The sequence below is a fragment of the Podarcis muralis genome, chromosome 4 (assembly GCF_964188315.1).
Source record: "Podarcis muralis chromosome 4, rPodMur119.hap1.1, whole genome shotgun sequence".
Classification (NCBI taxonomy): Eukaryota; Metazoa; Chordata; class Lepidosauria; order Squamata; family Lacertidae; genus Podarcis; species Podarcis muralis.
Genome location: NC_135658.1, coordinates 46587460 through 46609076, shown reverse-complemented (window position 1 = coordinate 46609076; position 21617 = coordinate 46587460). Strand labels below are relative to the sequence as shown.

General features: G+C 39.7%; 1 protein-coding gene and 1 long non-coding RNA gene across 27 annotated transcripts in view; one reads left to right on the top strand and one right to left on the bottom strand.

Annotated features, from left to right (window-relative positions):
• Positions 1–3803, top strand: part of ROBO2 (roundabout guidance receptor 2) — a 939553-nt gene extending 935750 nt beyond the window's left edge. For all 20 annotated transcript variants that reach the window (XM_077927271.1, XM_028726915.2, XM_028726916.2 and 17 more), the window contains one exon: positions 113–3803. In XM_077927271.1, the coding sequence (XP_077783397.1) occupies positions 113–114 (2 nt within the window). In that variant the 3' untranslated portion in view covers positions 115–3803. The remainder of the gene's footprint in view (positions 1–112) is intronic.
• The window catches only part of LOC114595987 (uncharacterized), a 56523-nt gene that overhangs the window by 12929 nt on the left and 21977 nt on the right, over positions 1–21617 (bottom strand). The window lies entirely within an intron of this gene.

Sequence of the window (21617 nt, the reverse complement as noted above, 5' to 3'; positions counted from 1 at the left end):
GTTAATGATTTTTATGGTCTGCTTGTAAAATATATGTCTGAATGATATATGCATAGAAGTTAAAAGTAAAGTATCTTAAAACATAATAATGTTCTTGCTTTTTGTTTAACAGAGTAGTTGGAACAGAAACATCTCAAGCTGCTCTCAAGGGCCATCAAGGTCTGAACTCATGGAAGTGATGACACTAAAACAGTGCAATGAACATTTTCTTTATTTATGTACTTACTTATTAAAAGAACTGTAAATGCAATGTAAAGACACACAGCCACACATATCCCACAGATACTCTACCTGTGTTCTTCTCTATACTACACCTTCCACCTTAATCTATTTCTTATCAAGCATATATAAAGGAGAGAAAAAAATCACCCTGCAGGATGAAACAGTTCCCTTGTATATAATTTCTTTTTATTGCATTGCTATGCAAGCTCACCTTCTTTTTAGCTATGTTCATATTATTGTCTGTTCTTATTGGTCTGTTGTATTATATGTGAATTAATAGGCTGTGGTGCCATATAATAACTTTTAATTGTGTAACTTTTTATGTTTAAAGTTTGCACTGCAATTTTTTTTTGTTGGTGATAAGCACAAAACTCTTACTCCTCGTGACATGAAGAAGAAGAAGAAAATAAAAGTCTGAATGTGAAAGGAGTCTATGTACTGTAAGCTATGTTGGATAATGCTGGATGTAATGAATTATGTTAGGTGGTTTTCCATTGGGTGTAGAATTAGGAAGATGACTGGCAAACTGATGTTAGCAAAGGCTTATTGGGGCATCAGGGATGGAATCCTATATGAAATAATAAGCAACGTGTTGCTTTTACCATTAAAAAAGGGGTCAAATGATGGAAGTGTGAGTTTCAAGACCAGACGAGAACACAAAAGCCTCCTCTCTTCTTAGTATCAGTTTTCCTTTGTTCAACACAGTTGATCTTGCTAACAAAGGAAGGAAGTTAAGGTGTTTCACTAAAGCTATTCTTTAATACTATAGTTTTAAAAATTTCTATGCTTGAGTCACTCTCCCCTCCAGGAAACATGAACCATATGAGCTAGGAATACCTAGCAAGAGTTAAAGGTGCAATTTATGATTGAGAAATCCAAGCTGCTTCCAAAAAAGCTAGACTATCTTAGTTCATCTTTCCAATACATGTACAGTACAATGGAAGGTGTAGAGCTGCATCACTTGAAATCCATGGCATAATTGTTTTTATGCATTCTAAACATATTTTTGTGTTGTATTATCTAAAATTGTCACAAACTGCAACCCAATTCATTTGTACCTTAAATCTTGGGTTAAAATGTTTGAAAACAATGGTAAATTTATGATCGGTTTTGAATTTAATATGTCTTTTGCCAATTCAGTACATTATTGGAAACTGGATAGAAACAAAGAAAAGAAAACATCTTTGACCTATTTTTGATGAGTAAATTTCAAGCCTCTTCTTATGAAAACATGATGCATGTTTATACACTTTTTCAATAAACCAAACTCTCTGTAAGTGGACATTAACAAAAGCATCCTGTCTCATCATTAGTTCTCATGTTTTTCTCCAACTCCTCTACAGTATTTTTATTTCTCTGTTAGAAATACTGTAAATGTATATCAAATGCATTAAATATTTTGTTTGAAGTTTACATCACAGAGCTTATGTCATTCAGTCACATCATTATTACACACTTGCATTTAAACACGTTTTACTTACTATCAGTTCATGTTGTTTTAATACTTTGCCTTGGCTCTCACACTGTTGTAAGTGACATACACTTTTAGAAAAAAATCTGCTAGCTATATGCTGCTTTTTATTACATTGCATAGAGATTGCTGTTAAGATAAAACATTGTCATTACCAATTCTAAATCAGCACTGCAAATATAAAATTATCTCATTTATGTAACGTCAGGGCACTGGCAAACCAAAAAAACCCCCCATCAAATCAAGGATAAATATTTTGTGTGTGTATGTGACCAAGGAATTTATGTAATGTTCCTGCTTATTGAAATGCTGGATATAGTTAAAGCCATTATTTTATAAATGTACAGAAATATTCAACAAATGTATAAAAACTGACATTTCCTTTCTCTTTCCTAAATTCAGTATGTTAATGTGTTGACACCATGTTCCAGCAATAGTATTCTGGGTACAAACATTGTTTTCTGTACACAGATCCATGTAATGAAGACACAGTAAGCTGCTACTAAGGGGAGAAACTCCACAACTCTAGCAACCTATCTCAGCACCTGACACAGCGGTATCTGCAATGGAGGATAGTCTCCATGCCCCAACCCTCAAATCGGATAGGTGCTATGCTAGAGAACTGAATAAAGCACTAATCCGTTGTTAGGCAGGAATAACACCGAAGGGCATTTGATTCAGTCTGCATGCCTCTTTCCCCCTTATTACTTAATCTGATGACCGCTGCTGTGAGTTTCCTTCAGAAGCCTTGGACAGCACTAGTTGTACTGGGAAGTAATGGGAAAAGCCATTCCTGGGCTGAGTCTAGATGCTCCCTTACCCCAACTCCCATCTCACCTGAGATAAGTTATTTCCTCTCCAGTCAGAATAGTACATGCCTCAATTTTTGCTTCTGTGGATTGCAATTTTATAAAGGATTCATATAACCTTTTTTTAAAAATCTACCAGGTGACTTAGATTTCTAGGCACATCTTAAGACTTGTGCTGAAACTACAGAACAGTAATTAATTTTCAAAAATAAGAGCATCCAAATGCAAATTGGTTCCTGAGATGACAAGAGCTGAGACAGTGATACATGATAATATCTGGCATGTGTAGTAGACTGGGTGGAGAGAAAAGAAACTAGAAGTGATTACTTGAAGCCATACTAACTGAATAAAGGGTTTGGATTTAAAACTGTTTTCCACCAATGTTGCTAAGGTGGATTGCATGTATCCTGGTGCTACTGACCCTAGTAGGTAGCATGCCACTACTACAGAACATAACCATGCAGCCTGGCCTAACCACACGTGATGAGAGCAGCCATGGTGGTAGTTGCACCCATACTGCTGTTTCAGGTACGATGAGAAGTTGATCTCATAACTGATCTCATAACAATATGTATATGGTGGAGTCCTCAGAGTCCTGTTCTACCTTTGAAATATATCAGTTATCACAAACTTTCTATATGTAGGAAAACTTCAAGAGCACATTGAAACATTTGCATTCTAAAGTTGTACAGGCCCCTGAGGACTGTGCTATTTGATCTTCCTTAATGTTTTAATTGTCTCTTAGAAACCTGTGCTGAGCTTTGGTGGAACACCTTACTAGCCGATTTCTTGTCAAATCTAGTCTGAGTAAAAGTAGCCGTCCCAGGTTCCTTCATATGTGTCTTCATCACTTCAGTTGGAAAGTTTTGTGTCAGTATTAAACCTGTGGAGTACTAGAATATCACTGTCTATTATAGGCTACTATAAAGAGGAGTTTTTATGTATAACAAAACCCCATTATTTCTACAGTGAAGCTTTCTCTTTTTCTCCATCTCTCTGTCTCTCACCCATTCAGTGAACCTCAAATAATCACAGAACATATTTTTTAAAATGTAATGTAATTTAACATTTTTTTAAAAGAACTTTTTTCCTTTTTATAATTGAAAATATTTCTTGTGCATAATGTGTCTTAAGGAAGGGGTGTAGTGGCAACACTTAGAACTGTTTTCTACATTTTTTTTATAAAATTGTTCATTGACAACAGTTTGTTCAGTCACAAAAAAATAATAATTATGACCTCTTAATGTGTTTCATGTGTTAGTGAAGCAAAGTTTAATGGGCATAAAGTTGGTTAATCGTAATGTTCAGTGTGTATTGTATATTTACTGGGGGGAAATAAAACTTACACATTTCAAACCTATGTTAAAGAAACTTGAATTTAGCACTATCACTACATGATGACTGTATAAACCTGAACTGGGAGCAATCAAGTAATTATAAAACATGCTGTGCTTTTTCTTCCGTGACACTCCACTTCCAGGTAGACTGGCCTTACAAAGTCCTGTTGTGGTTTTCTAAACTCTCCAAAATGCCATTAACCTCACTGATGTTCCACGGTAAGCAAAAAAAAATAAGGAAACTGGACCCTGTTACAAAACTCATTAACAAAATCCATAAACACGACAAAAGAGTTTTTGTACCATCTTTGTAAATGCTGACCAAGGTGGTGTGAAAAAAGAAGATAGATTTGTTTTACTGTGCTTATTTAATCACATTGTGCTCTCTGTTGGGAATGTTTCTAGAGAAGAAATAATCTAAAAGTGAGCTTCTGGAATGATTGCTACAGGGACTGTGAGAAAGAAAGGACCAGGAGGCAGAAACCTATGTATATATACTAAAAGTCTACTTTATCAACCATCACAATTGTCTATTACAAAACTGCTTATAGTGAGTGCAATAATGTGGGTATAAGGTTTTTTTAGCCACTTGATAGCTGACTTACCAATGTACACCTGAGCAGACTACCCCTAGAATCCTAGAATTGTAAAGTTGGAAGGGACCATAAGGATCATCTAGTCCAGGAGTCAGCAAACTTTTTCAGCAGGGGGCCGGTCCACTGTGTCTCAGACCTTGTGGGGGGCCAGACTATATTTTGAAGAGAGAAAAAAGAACAAATTCCTATGCCCCGCAAATAACCCAGAGATGCATTTTAAATAAAAAGCACACATTCTACTCATGTAAAAACATGCTGATTCCTGGACCGCCTGTGAGCCAGATTTAGAAGGCGATTGGGCCAGATCCGGCCCCTGGGCCTTAGTTTGCCTCCCCATGATCTAGTCCAACTCCCTGTCATTCAAGGATCTTTTTGCCCAATGTGGGGCTCGAACCCACAACCCTGAGATTAAAAATCTCATGCTCTACCAACTAAGAAGCTACATATTGTAGGCACTTGAATGCCTCTCTGTGGCACATTTCCCAAAGTGGGCTGTAAATGCTTGGTGTGAGGCACCTGAGTTTGACTTGCCCACCATGTCATGTCTATAGACCATCATAAGGAAGTTTCGAACTCTATTATGTGCAGGAACTTCTCTGCCCATAAGTGGCTTTTCTATTCCCAACCTGTATCCCCATGCCTTTAACATGTGATTCGGTTGCCTACATTCAAAGTGAAAGGGTTCTCAATGTTCAAGAGTCTGACTTGTATATGATCTGATAGAAAGTTATCTAATGTGTCATACATACACTTTCATTAATTTAAAAAATGTAGGAAATACACTGCAAACAGCAGGTTCTGTGCTTTCATGCCTTGGAACTAGGAAATCTAGTGCGTATTCTTAGTACAGTTTTGACCTTTTATATCAATTGGCTGTCTCCTTTCCTACACAAAGGAATTAGAGTGACAGTCTACCAAATCACCAAATACTGTAGAAGTGGCAAGGAAAAAAATACAAGAAAAGGGAAGCCACATAGACTTTTTTAAAGTTATGAAGCCCAGAGTTTAATGGCAAAAAGTAGAAGAGCTGTAGCTGTGCTGCAGGAGTCATGGGTTATAAAGTTTTTAATTCTGACCTCCTTTTTTCACTAGGTCAACCTAGTTTAGCATTCTACAGAAGTGGAAAATAAGTCTGCTTACAGTCCTTTAAGGGACTGTCATACCCTCCACCATTTCACAGATGGAAATAGGGACCATGTATTCAATGTTCTGTCTCTCCAACACACTCATATACGAACTGTTACACATTGTTGAAAGGTCTACTGCTCCTGCTGTATAGCATTTCTGCTCCCCATGGATTTAAAAGCTGAGTGTGCTTTTGTTCTTGACTACAGATGTACAGATACACCAGGAGGGGGAGACGAGATTGTGCAAAATGTTCTGAATAATTCAAATATGGGAAGTGGGTCCTTAGTACTTGTGTACATGTATTTACATTCATGTGCACTAGAGGCAAGATGTGTCTGTTTACCCTGCACAGATTTAAGTTCTTGAAGACTGAGGAAGGCGCAGAAACTGAAAGACTGACAACAACTCTAGCAACTTACACCAACAATTTTTAAAAAGTATCCTAGTTGTCCAGCAGGAAAAAACTGGGACAGTGCTTTACCAGGTACCAAAAATAGGGACTGTCTCCGCTGTATGCTGAAGTTTATCTTCGAGCGAAGTCAAACCTTCAGTCACCGACATGGCACAGTCTTGAGACTTCCTCAGGGCCAGCATTATGAATACTACAGCCTTATTTAAGCTAAGTTGGGGTGGAAATGATCAGCCGGGATGGAGATCATTGGGAACCCTACAGGAGGCAGGATCTACTTATAACTAGCATTTTTAAAAGATTGACTCTGTTTTACTGTGACAAGGGACTTGCTTGAATGCATCCCACATGATCATCATGTCCCACCACACCAGCAATCCCAGTCTTACAGCTAATTTGCAATGTGGTTCAAAGTCTAAAATTACTTATCGGACTCAATGCTGTGACAGAGATCGCACAGCCATCACTGGGTAGGTCAAGGGCATACGCTCAAGTATTTCCCCCCTGTATGCCACAATTTTTCCACTTCTTCTCTGGCTGGCACATCCTCACTATATAATTCAGAAAGGCCTATAATTGTCATAGTTGCTATGCTGAAATTAGATCCTCTGAGCCTTTTCAACAATATTATAACGCTGTTCAAGAATCGAGAGTGAAGACATGGGTTTAAAGTGGGGAAGGAACTTGCACAGTCCCCAATTGTGGAGACGCTTCTAAGCACATCCAGCTGAACACATTTAGACGTCTCACACACCAAAGTCAGAAGCAGAGCTAGTGTGCATAGGGACGCTGGGGGTGGGGGGTGGGATGTGTGTATGTATATGCACCCACAACATTCACTCAGTAGCGTGAATTGGTTTGATATGTAGTACTGTTTAGGTTTTGACAGCTTGTGAAGGACTCTGCTCATGAAAATAAATAGAAAGGTTTCAAATAAGTCACAAATGGGATACACTACCAACAGCTGTATTTGTCACATTTTATTAATGTTTTCAATGTAATAGCAGACTTGAAACCACTTCTAAAATTCAGCAGCATTTATTTATTCCAATTTAATTTTGAATTCTGAAATTCAACTTTTGAGACCATCCCTCTCTTGTCTTTTAAATATCTGTTAAGCAAACGTGCAAGCACTGCAATACCTGAAGGACAACCTCTCTCCATATGAACCAACCTGCTTGTACAATGCTGTCCTTGGAGAGGCTTGTGTAACATATCTTGCCTAGGCACCAGGCAAAAAACATTCCTCTTCTCCCACGACTTTGGCTAATTGAACTATCTATGGCCTTTAAAACTGGAGTAAGTGGAGTGGGGCATTATTGCTTTGGTTTGTTACTATGGCATGTGTTTTTGTTTTGTTTTTTATATTATAAGCCACCCTATGATCCTCGCAGGGAGGTGGTATAGAAATAATAATAATAATAATAATAATAATAATAATAATAATAATAATATAGTAATTTTACTATTATTATATTTTATAAATCCCATTGGTTTAACTGCAATTGCATAATTAGAGCTACTGTAGAAGACTAAAATTAACCTGTTCATACCCATGTTTACTCAAAATACATTCTAGGCGGCAAAGGGACTAAGGCTGAAGTCCTAATCCCATTTACTGGGAAGTATTTACCATTGAATTCAATAGGACTGACTTCTGAACAGACTTCGGGCAGTAATAGTTTAGCTACTGCACTGAATTTTAACTTTACCATCCAACATCAGCCAGGTGAAAAAGAGGCTGCATTAGGGGCAGTGAAGGGGTGTGCCAAGGGAGGACTTGGAAATAGTTCGGCTCCATCCCTCAACATGAGGAAAGATTTGGACCACTTCAGAAGCTGGCCTAAACCTCTCACACTCCTCTAACTCCCATATTTTTCCAATGGGAAGGATAATGGGACAGAAAAACACAAGTGTGCTATTCCACCCTCACTTCTACCTTGCCAGTAAGAACCCAGGTGGGCTTAGGGTAAGGTCATTAAACTGCCTACACTTTCACTCTAGCATACACACATATGCACCATAGGACTGGAGTCTTAGCCCGCTTACCTGAAAGTAAGACTCCACTGAGACTTATGACTAAGCTGCCTGTGCAATATTTGCTTTTGGTATCTTGGGCATACATGCCTAATGCAAATCAGAGAATCATATCAAGACAATGCAATCAAATTAGAATCTTTATATTCCTGAATACCATAACTGGCAGTAAGAAGAATGCAAGCTAACAGTCTATGAATGGCTTTACCTTCCAGTTTCTTCTTTATTTTATTCCCTGGCATATGAAATATGGAGAATGTCAGTGGCAATATCTATCAAATGGCAGCAAATGCGAACTACAAGGAATGCATGTGTGTCACACAAAACTAAAATAGCAGGTCACTCAGGAGAAAGCAGCTGCTAAGGGAGGACATGGGAATGTGTAATTCTTTGTCAGATGTAATTTGAAGTTCTGACTATAAATGGAGGAACGCACCATATGTGGCCAAGATGTGCTGACAGGTAACACAGGAAATAAGGGCTGATTCATACAACTATTTTTTTACCTGTTGAATTTAATACAACTTGGCATTCTCTGTGGCTATTTAATATGCTGGACTGATCTTGTAAATGCTTCAACACATGTCCAGATTCGGACTTGCCATGTCCTGGTTCACCTTGGTTTTTTATGTTTTATCTAATTTTCACATAGTCCACCTTGATTCATTTGAAATGGTGAAAGGAATATAAAATGAATGGGTAAATGAAATCCACATTTAAACCTTCACCAGGACTCTAGTCCAGGGCATAGAAGCCATCTCCTAGAGGCCAAGGTTGCTTCGCTGACGCCCCCAATAAAATACTTGAGGGGGCCACTGCCCCCAAAGTTGATGGGCATTGCCATTCAAATGGTGTCTGTGCACTTCATCTTGTGATTATGTGATGGAGAAGGAAGCAAGCAGACAGAAGAAAGCAGTCAACAAATGTGCCTGACAGGAGGTGCAGTGGCTGCTCTGTAAACGTTTTCATTGCTCTGATCAGCAGCACAGAGCTGAAAGGCAGTGAACCTCTGTGATTGGTTGGTGGAAAGAAATAGCCTCATGTGGGCTAAATAGAAACAACTGCCTGCCAAAAACCATTCAAGGAGGAGAACAAAGGTTACAGAAAGGAAACTTTTTGGGATATATAGGGGGGGAGGGGAGCGTAAAAGGCATGAAAGTAGAAATTGGGTGGGAGCAACCATTCCAGGAGGAAGGGAGCTAGCATAAGATAACAGAGTTTATAAGGATGGTAAGAATAATAGAAGGTGTTAGACTGTTTGAGGTAGGAAATGCGAGGCAAAAAGCAAGACAATTCCTTTGTACAGGCAGGAGTGAAAAACATATCAGAAACTTCTCACTTCCTAAAGAGCTTTTGCCCCACCTTCATCACCAGAATGGAGCCAGAACCGAACCAGTGACCACATAATGCCTGTAGTTTAACAAACCCTGCAAATTTCCCTTTATATCATGCACAGGAGGGTGGGAGAGGAGGGAAGAAGGAAGCACATGAACCAAATGCTTGTTCTTGGTATATTGGGTTTAGGTTGCCAGGGTCAGGCCATAGAGATACTGTTAAAATTCATTACACATAATCACCTAATTTGGAATATGTACTTTTCCATTTTGTAATGCTCAGATTTATTTATTTTTATTTTAAAAACTTTTTATTTCTATTAAAGATTTTCTTGGTTTACAAAAAGTACATGCCTTGTCTCTTTTTTCAGGTTGTACAGTCTTTCTTACAAATCAGTTACATTTGTTGTGAGACATAAGCGCTGAGTATAGGATTGGGGGAGAGGAGGGGGGAGAGGAGGGGTGGGGTGGTAAGTCTTATATTCTTTTGTATAGTGTACGTGTGGGGTTTTGTGTCAGCGTTAACAGGGTAGGTTCTCTTTCTATTCGTTTATTACATTTCCTTGGTAGTGAGAGGTATTGGGGGGTTGGTTGTCTGTGGTTGGCTGCAATTCGGTTTGTTTGCATTTGTGAGGTGAGAGAGGGCTTGTTGGGTCAGGCAAGCCAGATTGATTTGTATGCTGTCGGTGGATTCTTGTTGTTGTCTTGTTGGGCTGTGTATGTGATAAAGGGGAGCCATACTGGGGTGAAGACATCCTCTTCTATTTGTCCCCATGTCAGTTACAGTTTATTGGTTAGCTATTCTAGTAATCTGTAATGCTCAGATATATACTGTATTTTTTGCTCTACAAGACTCACTTTTTCCCTCCTAAAAAGTAAGGGGAAATATGTGTGCATCTTATGGAGCGAATGCAGGCTGCGCAGCTATCCCAGAAGCCAGAAGAGCAAGAGGGATTGCTGCTTTCACTGCGCAGCGATCCCTCTTGCTGTTCTGGCTTCCGAGATTCAGAATATTTTTTTTCTTGTTTTGCTCCTCCAAAAACTAGTTGCGTCTTGTGGTCTGGTGCGTCTTATAGAGCGAAAAATACGGTAATTTAAGTCTAGCTTAATTTCCCTGAGTAGTTCTTGCCAGTATCAAAATGTAAAATGAGGTTCTGCACATGGCGAAGTACACGATTGTTATCCCATAAGACTAAACATATATCTCATCTCTACTCACAATCAACATGCTGCAGTTCAATCAACTTTCAACAACTTTGGCAGAGTAAATCTAGCCTGAACAGCAAATTAGCCATCAAAGTCAAAAACTGTCCCAACCTCTCTTTACTTAAGTTCATTCAACATACCTTCTTACTGTGCAAATTTGGTTGTCAACTGTCCCCAGCTTTACGATATGGAGAACCCATCCCGTATCCCTTTTCTATTAATACGTAGATAAGAACATTCTAGTTCCTCAAAGGATTATCTCGTCTTTCATTTTCTGAACATTAGTTTTGCATTTATTACTCATATATCATATTGTAAATATGAGCTCACATTTTCACCTAAGATGTAAAAAATTACAACTTTTGCTGTCTGGCTAGGGGAGTTCCAGATCTTCATAGCCAGTGCCTTCTGTATAAACATTAACTTACTGTCTGACACATTTGCATTTTGCCAAGTTAGTGGTTACACTCTTCACAGTTAGAAGTTGGAGGTCTCCTCAGTTGCTCGTCACTGTCAGAAAGACAGTCAGAAAGAAAATACAGACCACCACTAATTTAACAAATCTTGCATCTTCTAGAAAGTTGAATTTTTTTCAGATTCTAAGTTTTCAGATTCTAAGATTCTATGCCAGATTCTAAGTTTTGTGCATTGAAAAGATCTACATCACTACTTGATCCCAGTCTCAGTCTATGAAATTCAATCAATGTCATCACAGTGTCTCTCTAAAATAAAGGTATATCTGTTTTTCCAGTGAGCTCTCTGGAATGGTTTCAGTTCAGAACAGTAAAGTATAAAGCAATGTACTAAGTCATAAATCATCATGTAGCCTGGCATTGATTAATTGGTTTTGGACTGCCCTAAACCATCTAGGAGCTTTGTAAGGCACCTGGCTTCACTACAGCTATAGCATTAATGGCAGGCACTCAGGGAATCATTTTCAGACTGCTAGAGAAGTGGATATTTAAGTAAAATGCTTGGTGAGCAAATTTCACCACTGCTTCTTCATGCACATTCCTGAGTGAAACAATGATAAGAATCTTCCTCTCCTGCAAATGTAATAGCAGAGAAGGGGCTCTCATATTTAGTAATATCTCACCAGTGGTTATGTTGGTGGTTCCAAATAGGTTGAGAATTGATGCATTTGATGTACTGTGCTACTTTGCCACAAGATAACTGTTTGCATCCTGTGTCCATGGGAGCTAAACCAGCAATAAAACAAATATCATCACTTTGGACCATAACCTGAATGTCTTTGGCACAGTCACACAAAAATATTACCATTTTGGATTCCATCAGCATGGGTTTGGAGTCACATGGTAAATGATGTGTGAAGTTGTGCTCATGTGATTTGGATGATTTTCAGCCAAAAGGCTTTCCCTGACATAGTATAAATTGCTTTAACCAACTGAGTCCTTGAAACCAACTACTACACACACAGTTTGATCACACTACCCAACTTTCAAATAAATAGCAGCATATCCTCACTCCCACCCAAGAATAACAGCAGTTGGGCTTTCTTGCAAGTAAGAAGCCAAACTTTATTCTGACAGTGTAAACTTTGGAATATAGGAGCAAAAATTAGTCCAGTCACCCCGGGATACCAGTGATGAGGTAAGGATTAGTCCAGCCCAGGAGAGAAGCTTCAGGGTTCCCTAAAAGCAATTCAAGGTAAAGACCAGGAGTCAGGATTCCAGGATCAAGAGCTGCACAGGAGAATGAAGTTGTTCCAACAATTGGCCCTGCCTACCCACCACTCTTTTAAACAGAAGTGGGGAAAGTCCAGCTACTTGTGAGACTGCCTTTCTTGCCAACAGCTCCTGGCCTGAAGTGAAGCACTCCTCATAGGCTGGGTCTGCTCCTGCCTACTGATGTGCCACTGTTGCCCTAGAGAAAATGTCTGGCTTTCCTCTAACCCTGACACCTCATTCTGTGCTGTGGAGATCTAGCCCTCCCCTGGCAAATGATGGGGCTCCTCAGCACTGAATAGCCCCACCTCCTCTCCCTGGAACAAGGGACCTGTGAGAGTTCCAGATGAAAATTCGCAACTGAAAGGCCCAGTTTTGAGTCAGAGGCTTGACTGGAAGGGCTCTGAATCATGGCCTCTTCCTCCCACTTGTTATCCTCATAAGTCCTCAAGGAAGGGCATGACATAGAGGAATACAATACCTTTATCAGTCTTTCTCCCTAACCTTCATATTGCCCAGGTCTTAAAAAAAAAACCACCTTCCATGTTCTCTCCAGCAGGCATAAATGTGGGAGCACATCAAATAAATTGTGTAAATCCTCTTAATCCAGTAATATATCAAGTTTTTCAAACCCAGTTTACCACGAGACCCACTTTTAATTTTTATCTATTGTATGTGCTTCTATCTTTCCATCCTATCCATCACTTAAAAAACAACAACAAATAAGCAAAAGGGGAAAGGTGGTGGTACTTCTAATACAATGATGCAGCCCTAGGGTTGGGTGCTACCTAATTGTAGACTATTGCACAAGTTAAATGATCATGAAGACATTCGATTTTATACTTCAACTATCAGTGGCAGTTCTGACGTCATGTTCTTCATTCAGAAATGGCCTGATGAAATTATGTCTATAGATACATATACATAACCATATTTACATTTGGCTTAAATTGAATGGAACTGGAGTTCCAATACAATAACCACATTAAATATTTGGTTGAAATGACATCTGCAGCAGCCTTCGCTTACTCTGAAGTACAAAATTAAAGACAATGGCACTATTCCAGAATAATCAGCCTGTGGACTGCAGCCAAAATATCTGATATTCTCTTCTAGTACACATAAAATCTCTTAATTGATGTCAAGGAAATGCTTTATTTCTTAATTTTATTTTATGTTGTGGCTCTTGTCTGGGATTTCCCTTTTACACACTGGGAAGCACCAGATCCTCAGATATTCAAGGACATTACCTTTGTTTCATTTTATGGGTTCATCCAAAGGTTCATTTCCCTCCCCATGTTTCTCTTTTTCTATGTGTTGCTGTTTATCTTATCTCATATCCTGAGTCATTACCAAATTGATACTCTCTCACACTACTTCCACAAATTTCTCCCCAGGTTTCATCTCTACCACCTCTCCACACCACCTCAAATAATTTACATTCATCCAATGCCTCTGCAATGTATCTGAGAGTGGGTTGGATCATGTCTTTGTTCTATACGTGGAGGGCAACATAGAGAGCCTATATACATGGCCGAACCACACTAGGAGGCATGTTTGGGGAGAGTCCATAATTGTGGTCCTCCTCCTCTTGTCCCTACTTTTTGTCATGTGATCTCAGCCAATCAGGATCACATAGTGAAATGATTTCATGGGACCACATAGCTAATCAAATTTGGATATAATGCGGGAAAATTAAGCCCCCTTTTAGTCCTTATCCTGAATTAAGGAGAAGAGGGATGACGCTGCATTATGGCAAAGCAACTGTGCCAATATGCCCTGTCGTCTACACTGCTCTGGGAGTCTCATTGTCTGCAAAATCTTTTGTCTCAGGCCAACTCTAGTGACACAAAGTTCATAACTAGGTGAGGTAAAACAGAGATAGGTATATGCATTTATATTAGTAAGTGAATGATGCCCCACTAAAAGCAGTGTCAACATCACTGTTCAACTCAAAATATAAAATTGAATCATGTATGTGAGAAATGCCCATGATTTCTCAGCAATGTGGATGTGTGACCTCTCCCAATATGCCTTGCAAAGAGTTTCTCACCTCTCACAAAGGAGCACAAAACCTCACACAAAAGGCTGTGTGTGGGTGTTTTGTAGAGAGAAAATGATTGCAACACACATCTCTTCCTAATACAGATTGCAACTGGGAACTGGAGCTTTCCAGAAGGAAGAAACAGTGTAACCTTTTGTCCATTAAAGCAGACTACTGCATGTTTACAAAAATGTATATAGGCCATGAGTTATAGCAGATCAAAGAACAATATTTTCCTTTCTGTTCATTGACATTTTGAGGAGCTATTGCTAGAAAATGACATCTGTCGAAATAATCCCTTAAAATGTTTCTCATCACTAGTGATGCTACCGAGAAAGCCAGCAAGTGTTTCTACAGATGGGGCAAGGGGGATTATGGTGCTTTGGCAACCCATTTATCATTGTGCCTTATGAATTCCTTGCTTCACCTGATTGCTTTTATATGGGGAGAAAGTTTGCACAGAATATAGATATGCTGGGGGAGGTACTGCAGGTATGGAAAGCGAAGGAGAGCTTCAAGCATACTCAAGAGTGAGCAATATGATTTTTTAGTCAAATATTTCACAGCAAAGAGTATCCAAATCCCAGATAAAGATTTCTTGTTTTTGCAACAGATCAGCTAGAAAATGAATGACAGTAAGCAGAAAATTGTACAAAATTAAGAACTGACAAATAAAATTAATTTCAGGTTTGCAATAGAAAAATCAATAGGGTTCTCATCTGGCTAGAAAAACATTGCCCTAGCCTACTCTAGTGTCTTCAACAGAGGTTTGCTTTGCAGGTAAAGATTCCCATGGCCTTGAGATAAGCATTGTTACATGCTAATTGCTGTAGATCAAAGTGCTGTTAGACAGCTACAGGGGCTGCTTCAAATTTGGCAACACTAATAGCCAAAAAAATCCTGGTTTATTTGGTTTCTATAATCAGCTTTTGAACTGGCCCCTAAAGCTGTCCTTTTGATCTGCAGCAATTAGCAGGTAAGGATGTTTAGCTTCCTGCCATGGAAAGTGTCACCTGCTCTATTCTGCATAGTAAAGCCCTGTTAAAAGCACATGAGCACCCAAATTTGCTTCTGGCCAGTTGGGAATTTTACTGGCCTGATATCCAATGTGCCACCACTCCCACCAATAAACCCTTAACAAACCCTTGCCTTGAAAACACAGTTGTTTTATTACACTAAATTATTATAGCTAAACAATGTTTGGGGGTAATAGTAATGGAATTGTTTTTCAGCATCAGCTGTATTTTCCTTTCAATTATTATATTTGTATCTGTCAAGAATTAGAACAAGTTATATGTATACTAGTTTATAATGATGGATACTTAGGCTGTGCGCATGTTACAAGCTTAAAACACAGCTGGGTCATTCTTTTTCTCAATTTGGACTGAAGCTGGTTTGGAGAAAAACACATCAAAACTCCTTATTTCATAAGAAATGGCAGGATAGATGCAAGTTAGATATGAATTGTGGCTAATGCCTTGTGTATACTGCTTCCCAAACCAGCAGTGGGAGCACACTGGATGCAAAGTGAATGGGAGTATGTACGCAGCCTTAGTAGCTTATGATTTAGTAACTTATGCAAAAGTAACAAAAATATGTATACTTGGATCTCTTCCCAAATCCTTAGCAGCTAGAAATTATCATATTAAGAATAGTATACATATAAATTTGAGTTTTAATTACGGATTAGTAAAAATATCAAATTTCAAAGGGAAATACTGCAGAATCCGAAAAAATTGTTTTATTCTCACCATTAAATCCAACTGTTTAGCTATAACATCACAAAACAAGTAGATTATAAAACGGGAGGGGCAATACTGTCATGGAACTTTGAAGTGCCAGGCATAGCCCTATTGGCTTTAGCCCAAACGTAGCAGAGTTCTCCTGCACAGCGAGGAAGCTAGTTGCGGCGGTAATGACTAGTCAGCTAGATTCAGAATAACTATTTACAGGATTTATTAAAAAGGAAAAATAAAACCAGCAGAGTTTCTGCATACAAATAAAAGCAAAATAAATCCTTTCTTTCTCTCTCTCTCAAAACCATACACAGCACTTCTACTCCAACTCCTAACACACCTCACACCAAACTGTGCTAGCAATCCCTAGATAACAGAGTTGAGTGCTGGTTAACCAATCAGAGTAAGTAGTTTCTAGGTCAAACAGACCTGGGCTTTCTGCCAAGAGTAAATTGACACTGCCTTGAGTTAATTGTGCGAAGGCAGAATCTGTAAGTTTCCCATAAGAATCAATTAACAGAAACTGAACATACTGAACGGCAGACACCCAAATCATACGCAAACTTTCTATCTGGTGAAAGGGCAAAGCTGGATGGAAGGGATATGAAATGACAATAAACACAGGTACTGAGTTACCAGTAGGTACAACAATGTAGGTGTTCCCTTGTAGACTAACTGGGCAGTGATGGTCTTCCCCTGAGCCAATTGGATTAAACAGCTAGGTAACCAAGGGGTCGTATGTGGGAACAGGTGGCAGCTCTCCCAAACCCACATTCACAGCACATTCGCACTTCTCAAACACATCTATGCTGGCTTTGTCACATACAGAGAATGGAAGATGGCAGAATCCCCAAGGACGGGCTCTACAGGGAGCTGGCTTCAGGTACCTGGCCCACTGGCAAACCAGTTCTGTGTAACAAAGGCATCTGCAAACATGAAATTAACGTTGGCAACATTAGCCCTGCCATGTGGGAATCCCTTACAGATAACCACAGTGCCAGGAGACAATCAGTCAGGCCGTGTATCCACAGCAGTGAGCAGAGAAGGAATGACCACTGGGAGGTGCAGAGAGGAAAGAAATGTCATGGTCAACCTGTAGCAGCAGAACCGGACACCTTCATCTGCCCCACCTGCCCCATAAAACATGTCTTTCCCATATTGGTCTACAGCCACAGAAGACACTATAACACTTCAACTGTTTTACTTTACCCCCAAAGGTGCACACTTTGATTTGTCTCCCAAGGCAGATGGATCCCCCCCCCAATGGGAGGGAATACTGACATTGAGTTCCGCTTGCTAAACCCTTATTCAATGGCAACGTTTCATTCTACTTCCGTATATGTAAACATAAAAAATATGTGGTTGTCCAATATGCCTATATGCTGAGCTGAAGTAGGAATATCAGTCCAGAGCTGCATCTTCTATTTTCTCACAAGATCGCTGTTGATGCATAGAATAGAAATCATGTAATCACCCAATCTGAAGTGTGCCCCTGGCACTGTCTGAAGAAATATAAATGGCTGTTCACAAGAAAAAATATTGAGTGCTGCATGAAAAGCTCAAGTAATCGGCTAACATAGAAAATAAATATATAGGCTAAAATGTGAAATGAAGACTTCAGTACCAATATCAGATGCTCTGCCAAATTCTTGGCCTAAACAAGAAAGCAGTGTTTGTTTATTATGAATGGCTTAGAATACATGTTTTGGGACATTTTCAGCTAGCTAAATGTTAGGTTGTGGATTAAGTCTTGGTAAATTACAGTGGTGCCTCGCAAGACGAAAATAATCCGTTCCGCGAGTCTCTTCGTCTAGCGGTTTTTTCGTCTTGCGAAGCAACCCTATTAGCGGCTTAGCGGATTAGCGCTATTAGCGGTTTAGCGGCTAAAAGGCTATTAGCGGCTTAGCGGCTTAGAAAAAGGGGGGGAGCGGAAAAAAATCGCAAGACTTGCAAGACGTTTCCGTCTTGCGAAGCAAGCCCATAGGGAAATTCGTCTTGCGAAGCAACTCAAAAACGGAAAACCCTTTCGTCTAGCAGGTTTTTCATCTTGCGAGGCATTCGTCTTGCGGGGCACCACTGTAATCTGTAAACTAGCCATATTAGAAAAGTGGCATTTGATATCTGTAGCATTTCTTACCAATTACAGTGGTACCTCGGTTTAAGAACGGCCCTGTTTAGGAACTATTCGGTTTACAAACTCCAAAAAACCGGTAGTGTCCCGATTTGCGAACTTTACCTCAGTCTAAGAACGGAATCAAAACGGTTGGAGGGCACTGGCAGCGGGAGGCCTCATTATGGAGAGTGCACCTTGGTTTAAGAACGGTTTCGGTTTAAGAAGAGACTTCCAGAATGGATTAAGTTCGTAAACTGAGGTACCACTGTATAGAGTTTAACCATCAAACACAAAGGGTATTTGCATTTAATATATGTGGGTGTCAAATGATACTGAATATAATATTCTGCATAAAAAAGGTAAAGGTAAAGGACTCCTAACAGTTAAGTCCAGTTGTGAACGACTCTGGGGTTGCGGCGCTCATCTTTCTTTACTGGCCGAGGGAGCCGACATTTGTCCACAGACAGTTTTTCTGGGTCCTGTGGCCAGCATTACTATGCCGCTTCTGGCGAAACCAGAGCAGCGCATGAAAGCACCTTTTACCTTCCTGCCAGAGCGGTACCTATTTATCTATTTGCACTCTGACGTGCTTCGGAACTGCTAGGTTAGCAGGAGCTGGGACCGAGCAACGGGAGCTCACCCCGTCAGGGGATTCAAACCACTGACCTTCCAATTGGCAAGCCCTATGATCAGTGGTTTAGACCACAGCGCCACCCACGTCCATCAATATTCTGCATACTGGTAGTCAAAAACAGTTATACTAAATTATACTGTTAGGCTGTCAGACAAGAAATCACCACATATCACTTTGGCTACTGGCATTAATGTAGGCATTTGCTGCACTGACAAATATCAGTTTAAAATGAGGTGCAATGTTAACTATGCCAGTATACCACCATGACCAAACCTTTGCACTGGGAAGCTGAGTTTACCTAGGTCCACTCAGCAGTGCAGTAATCTCTGTACTGCAGAGTACAGAGGCAGAAGAGAAGGCAAAATTGTCTGATTATTAAGGCAATGTAGAAGGCTCGCCTGTCTTCCTGCACTATGCAGAAACAAGTTGCCTAAGCCATCGGGCGACTCATCCCTCTCTTCGAGAGCTACACTCTGTTGTACTTGGCAGGAATGAACAAAATTGCTGTTACCTCTGCAGCTACAAACAGCTGCAAAATAGATTAGCTAAGGTAAACAGGAAGAGTTTAGACAGTTCAACACATGAGCTTTGTCCCACAACACCTTCACAGCTCAACTGAAAAGAAAGGTGCCACTTCAGAGCCAGAGATCAAGGCTACAAAACTGTAAAACTTAGCTTTGGCACAATACAGTAGTTATTTATTGAGCAACCTACACGGCCACTGACCTAGCATACAAGTTCTTGGTCCTTGTCTTCTAGTCCTCATTTAGTGGATGTGAGATTCTCTTTGACAAAGTGACCATCACACTTCCTATGGCATACCTTCAGCTATGACATGATAGGCAGGTGTGGCATAGTGGTACCAGGAAAAGCTGTTGTCCGGCACAGAACTGACCAGCAGCCCACAACCACAAATGCCTAATATTTAATAATAAACTTTTTATTTTGGACCACAACTGGCATGCATGACACTGTCTGGCATAGGATGCCACTGAAGCTGCAGCATTTCATACACATGGGTTAAGCCACTATGACTATACCTGTAGGATTGGCTTGCAAGAATTAAACTTGTTCTGCAAAACCTATTTCACTTAGGACCACAGCATGAACTCATCCTGAAATCATGATCTTTTTAAACCATGCATTTCCCCAGTCTTTCTAGTATATCAATAAAACAGTGAGAGTTATTTAGTAAAACAATTTTCTTCCAAACCTATAATGCATATGAATATTGAATGAGTCTATATGGATATGTACTCAGCATGCAACAAAGGTTCACATTCAGAAGGATTAAGGATGGTAATAAACCTGGCTACTCACTCAATTGCTATGTTGTCAAGATGGTAACTAATGAAACCACATTGAAAAGAGCCCTCCAAAAGTGATTTAGATTTATATTTTGTCAATGGGATGCTCATAAAGCCAGACTTCATGAACCAATAAAGCCATTCAAGGGATGTGTGAATTTCAGAATTACCTATTAAATGGCAAAAATAAATGTCAAAGGTATTTGTGACATTGTGTGTTTGGTGTCATTGTCTGATAAATTTGTTAGGCAGACTAAAGGGATTAAAATGGTCATTACTTAGGCAAGGATTAGTAATAAATAAGCCAAAGCTTTTTGCACAGGCCTTAGGTGAACAATGGCACTTCAAAATGAAACACTGGCAAACTGCCCAACTCCTCCGGGAAAAGACCAAAGAGGCACAGCATCCCTTTGTAAGCAATCAGACTACAGAATAGATGCTTCTTCCCAATACATTTAGAACATCACAACAGGGCACATAGTATGAAGCAATTAAACAACGATATTGTACAGCAGGGAAAGGGGTGGCTGCTGTGCTCCATTTTGCAAATGCATTTCACAGAGCTGTTTTGAAATGTAGCTCTGTGATTTGTACATTATTTCCCCCCCAAAATATTTAAAGGTATAAACCACTAGAACACCACAAAGTACATTTTCTTCTATACATTTCTGCAGATGGGCAGGGTTAAGCCCTATCTAGACACTTGTATATTGATCTAACTGCTGCTACTTTGCACCATTTCCCTCCTTCTTTAGTCTCACTGCCACAAATCTCAGGTTGTTGGCAACTCTAGCAATTTTCTTGATGACATCACAACACACAATCACATGGATCTCAGAACTAATAGGATTAAGTAGCTGAGAAAACAAATTAAGCTGAGGGCAAAGAAAGAAAGATAATGGCTTTGAGAAGCAGAAGCAGCCAAGGAAACAAAAGGGCACCAACAGCATCAAAATAACATGAATCTTGTTGAAATGAATATTTTCAGCTACTGTAAATGCTATTCAAGGAAAAGCCCAAAACCAATTATTACATGTGGGACCTGCAACAAAATATTGCAGTATAGAGTGTGCTTATTTAGGAAAGTCCATTCCATTTCATTTCCATCTGTTATTCTATCCCAACCCTTAGCAGTCAGATAGCATTCATGCCCACTGACCATTGCTCAGTCTTCATCAGACTGTTTTGGGGATCCACCCCTTAAGGGCCCCCCTCCAAAAGGTTTTCTACACTTCTGCAAACTTTGTGGTTCCTCTGTGGTGCCATGCCATTTTGGCTATATGAGGACCAGCATCTGGATAATTGAGATCACTTCTAGTATATAGGATGTGATACACTGTCAGTTAAATAGCATGCGAGTCCCACATTAAAAAAAGCACAGCAATGTGATAGAACTGCAGTAGTGGGTCCAGATTCACTGAATCCTGTTCCCATTTGAGTCCTGCTGAAAGATGTGAAAGAAGCAATATTGTCCCTCTCTTCTCCCTCCGTATAAAGTTGATATTTCTATGCTTAACTGTGTGTTCTCATTGGAGTAATGTCATCTAGC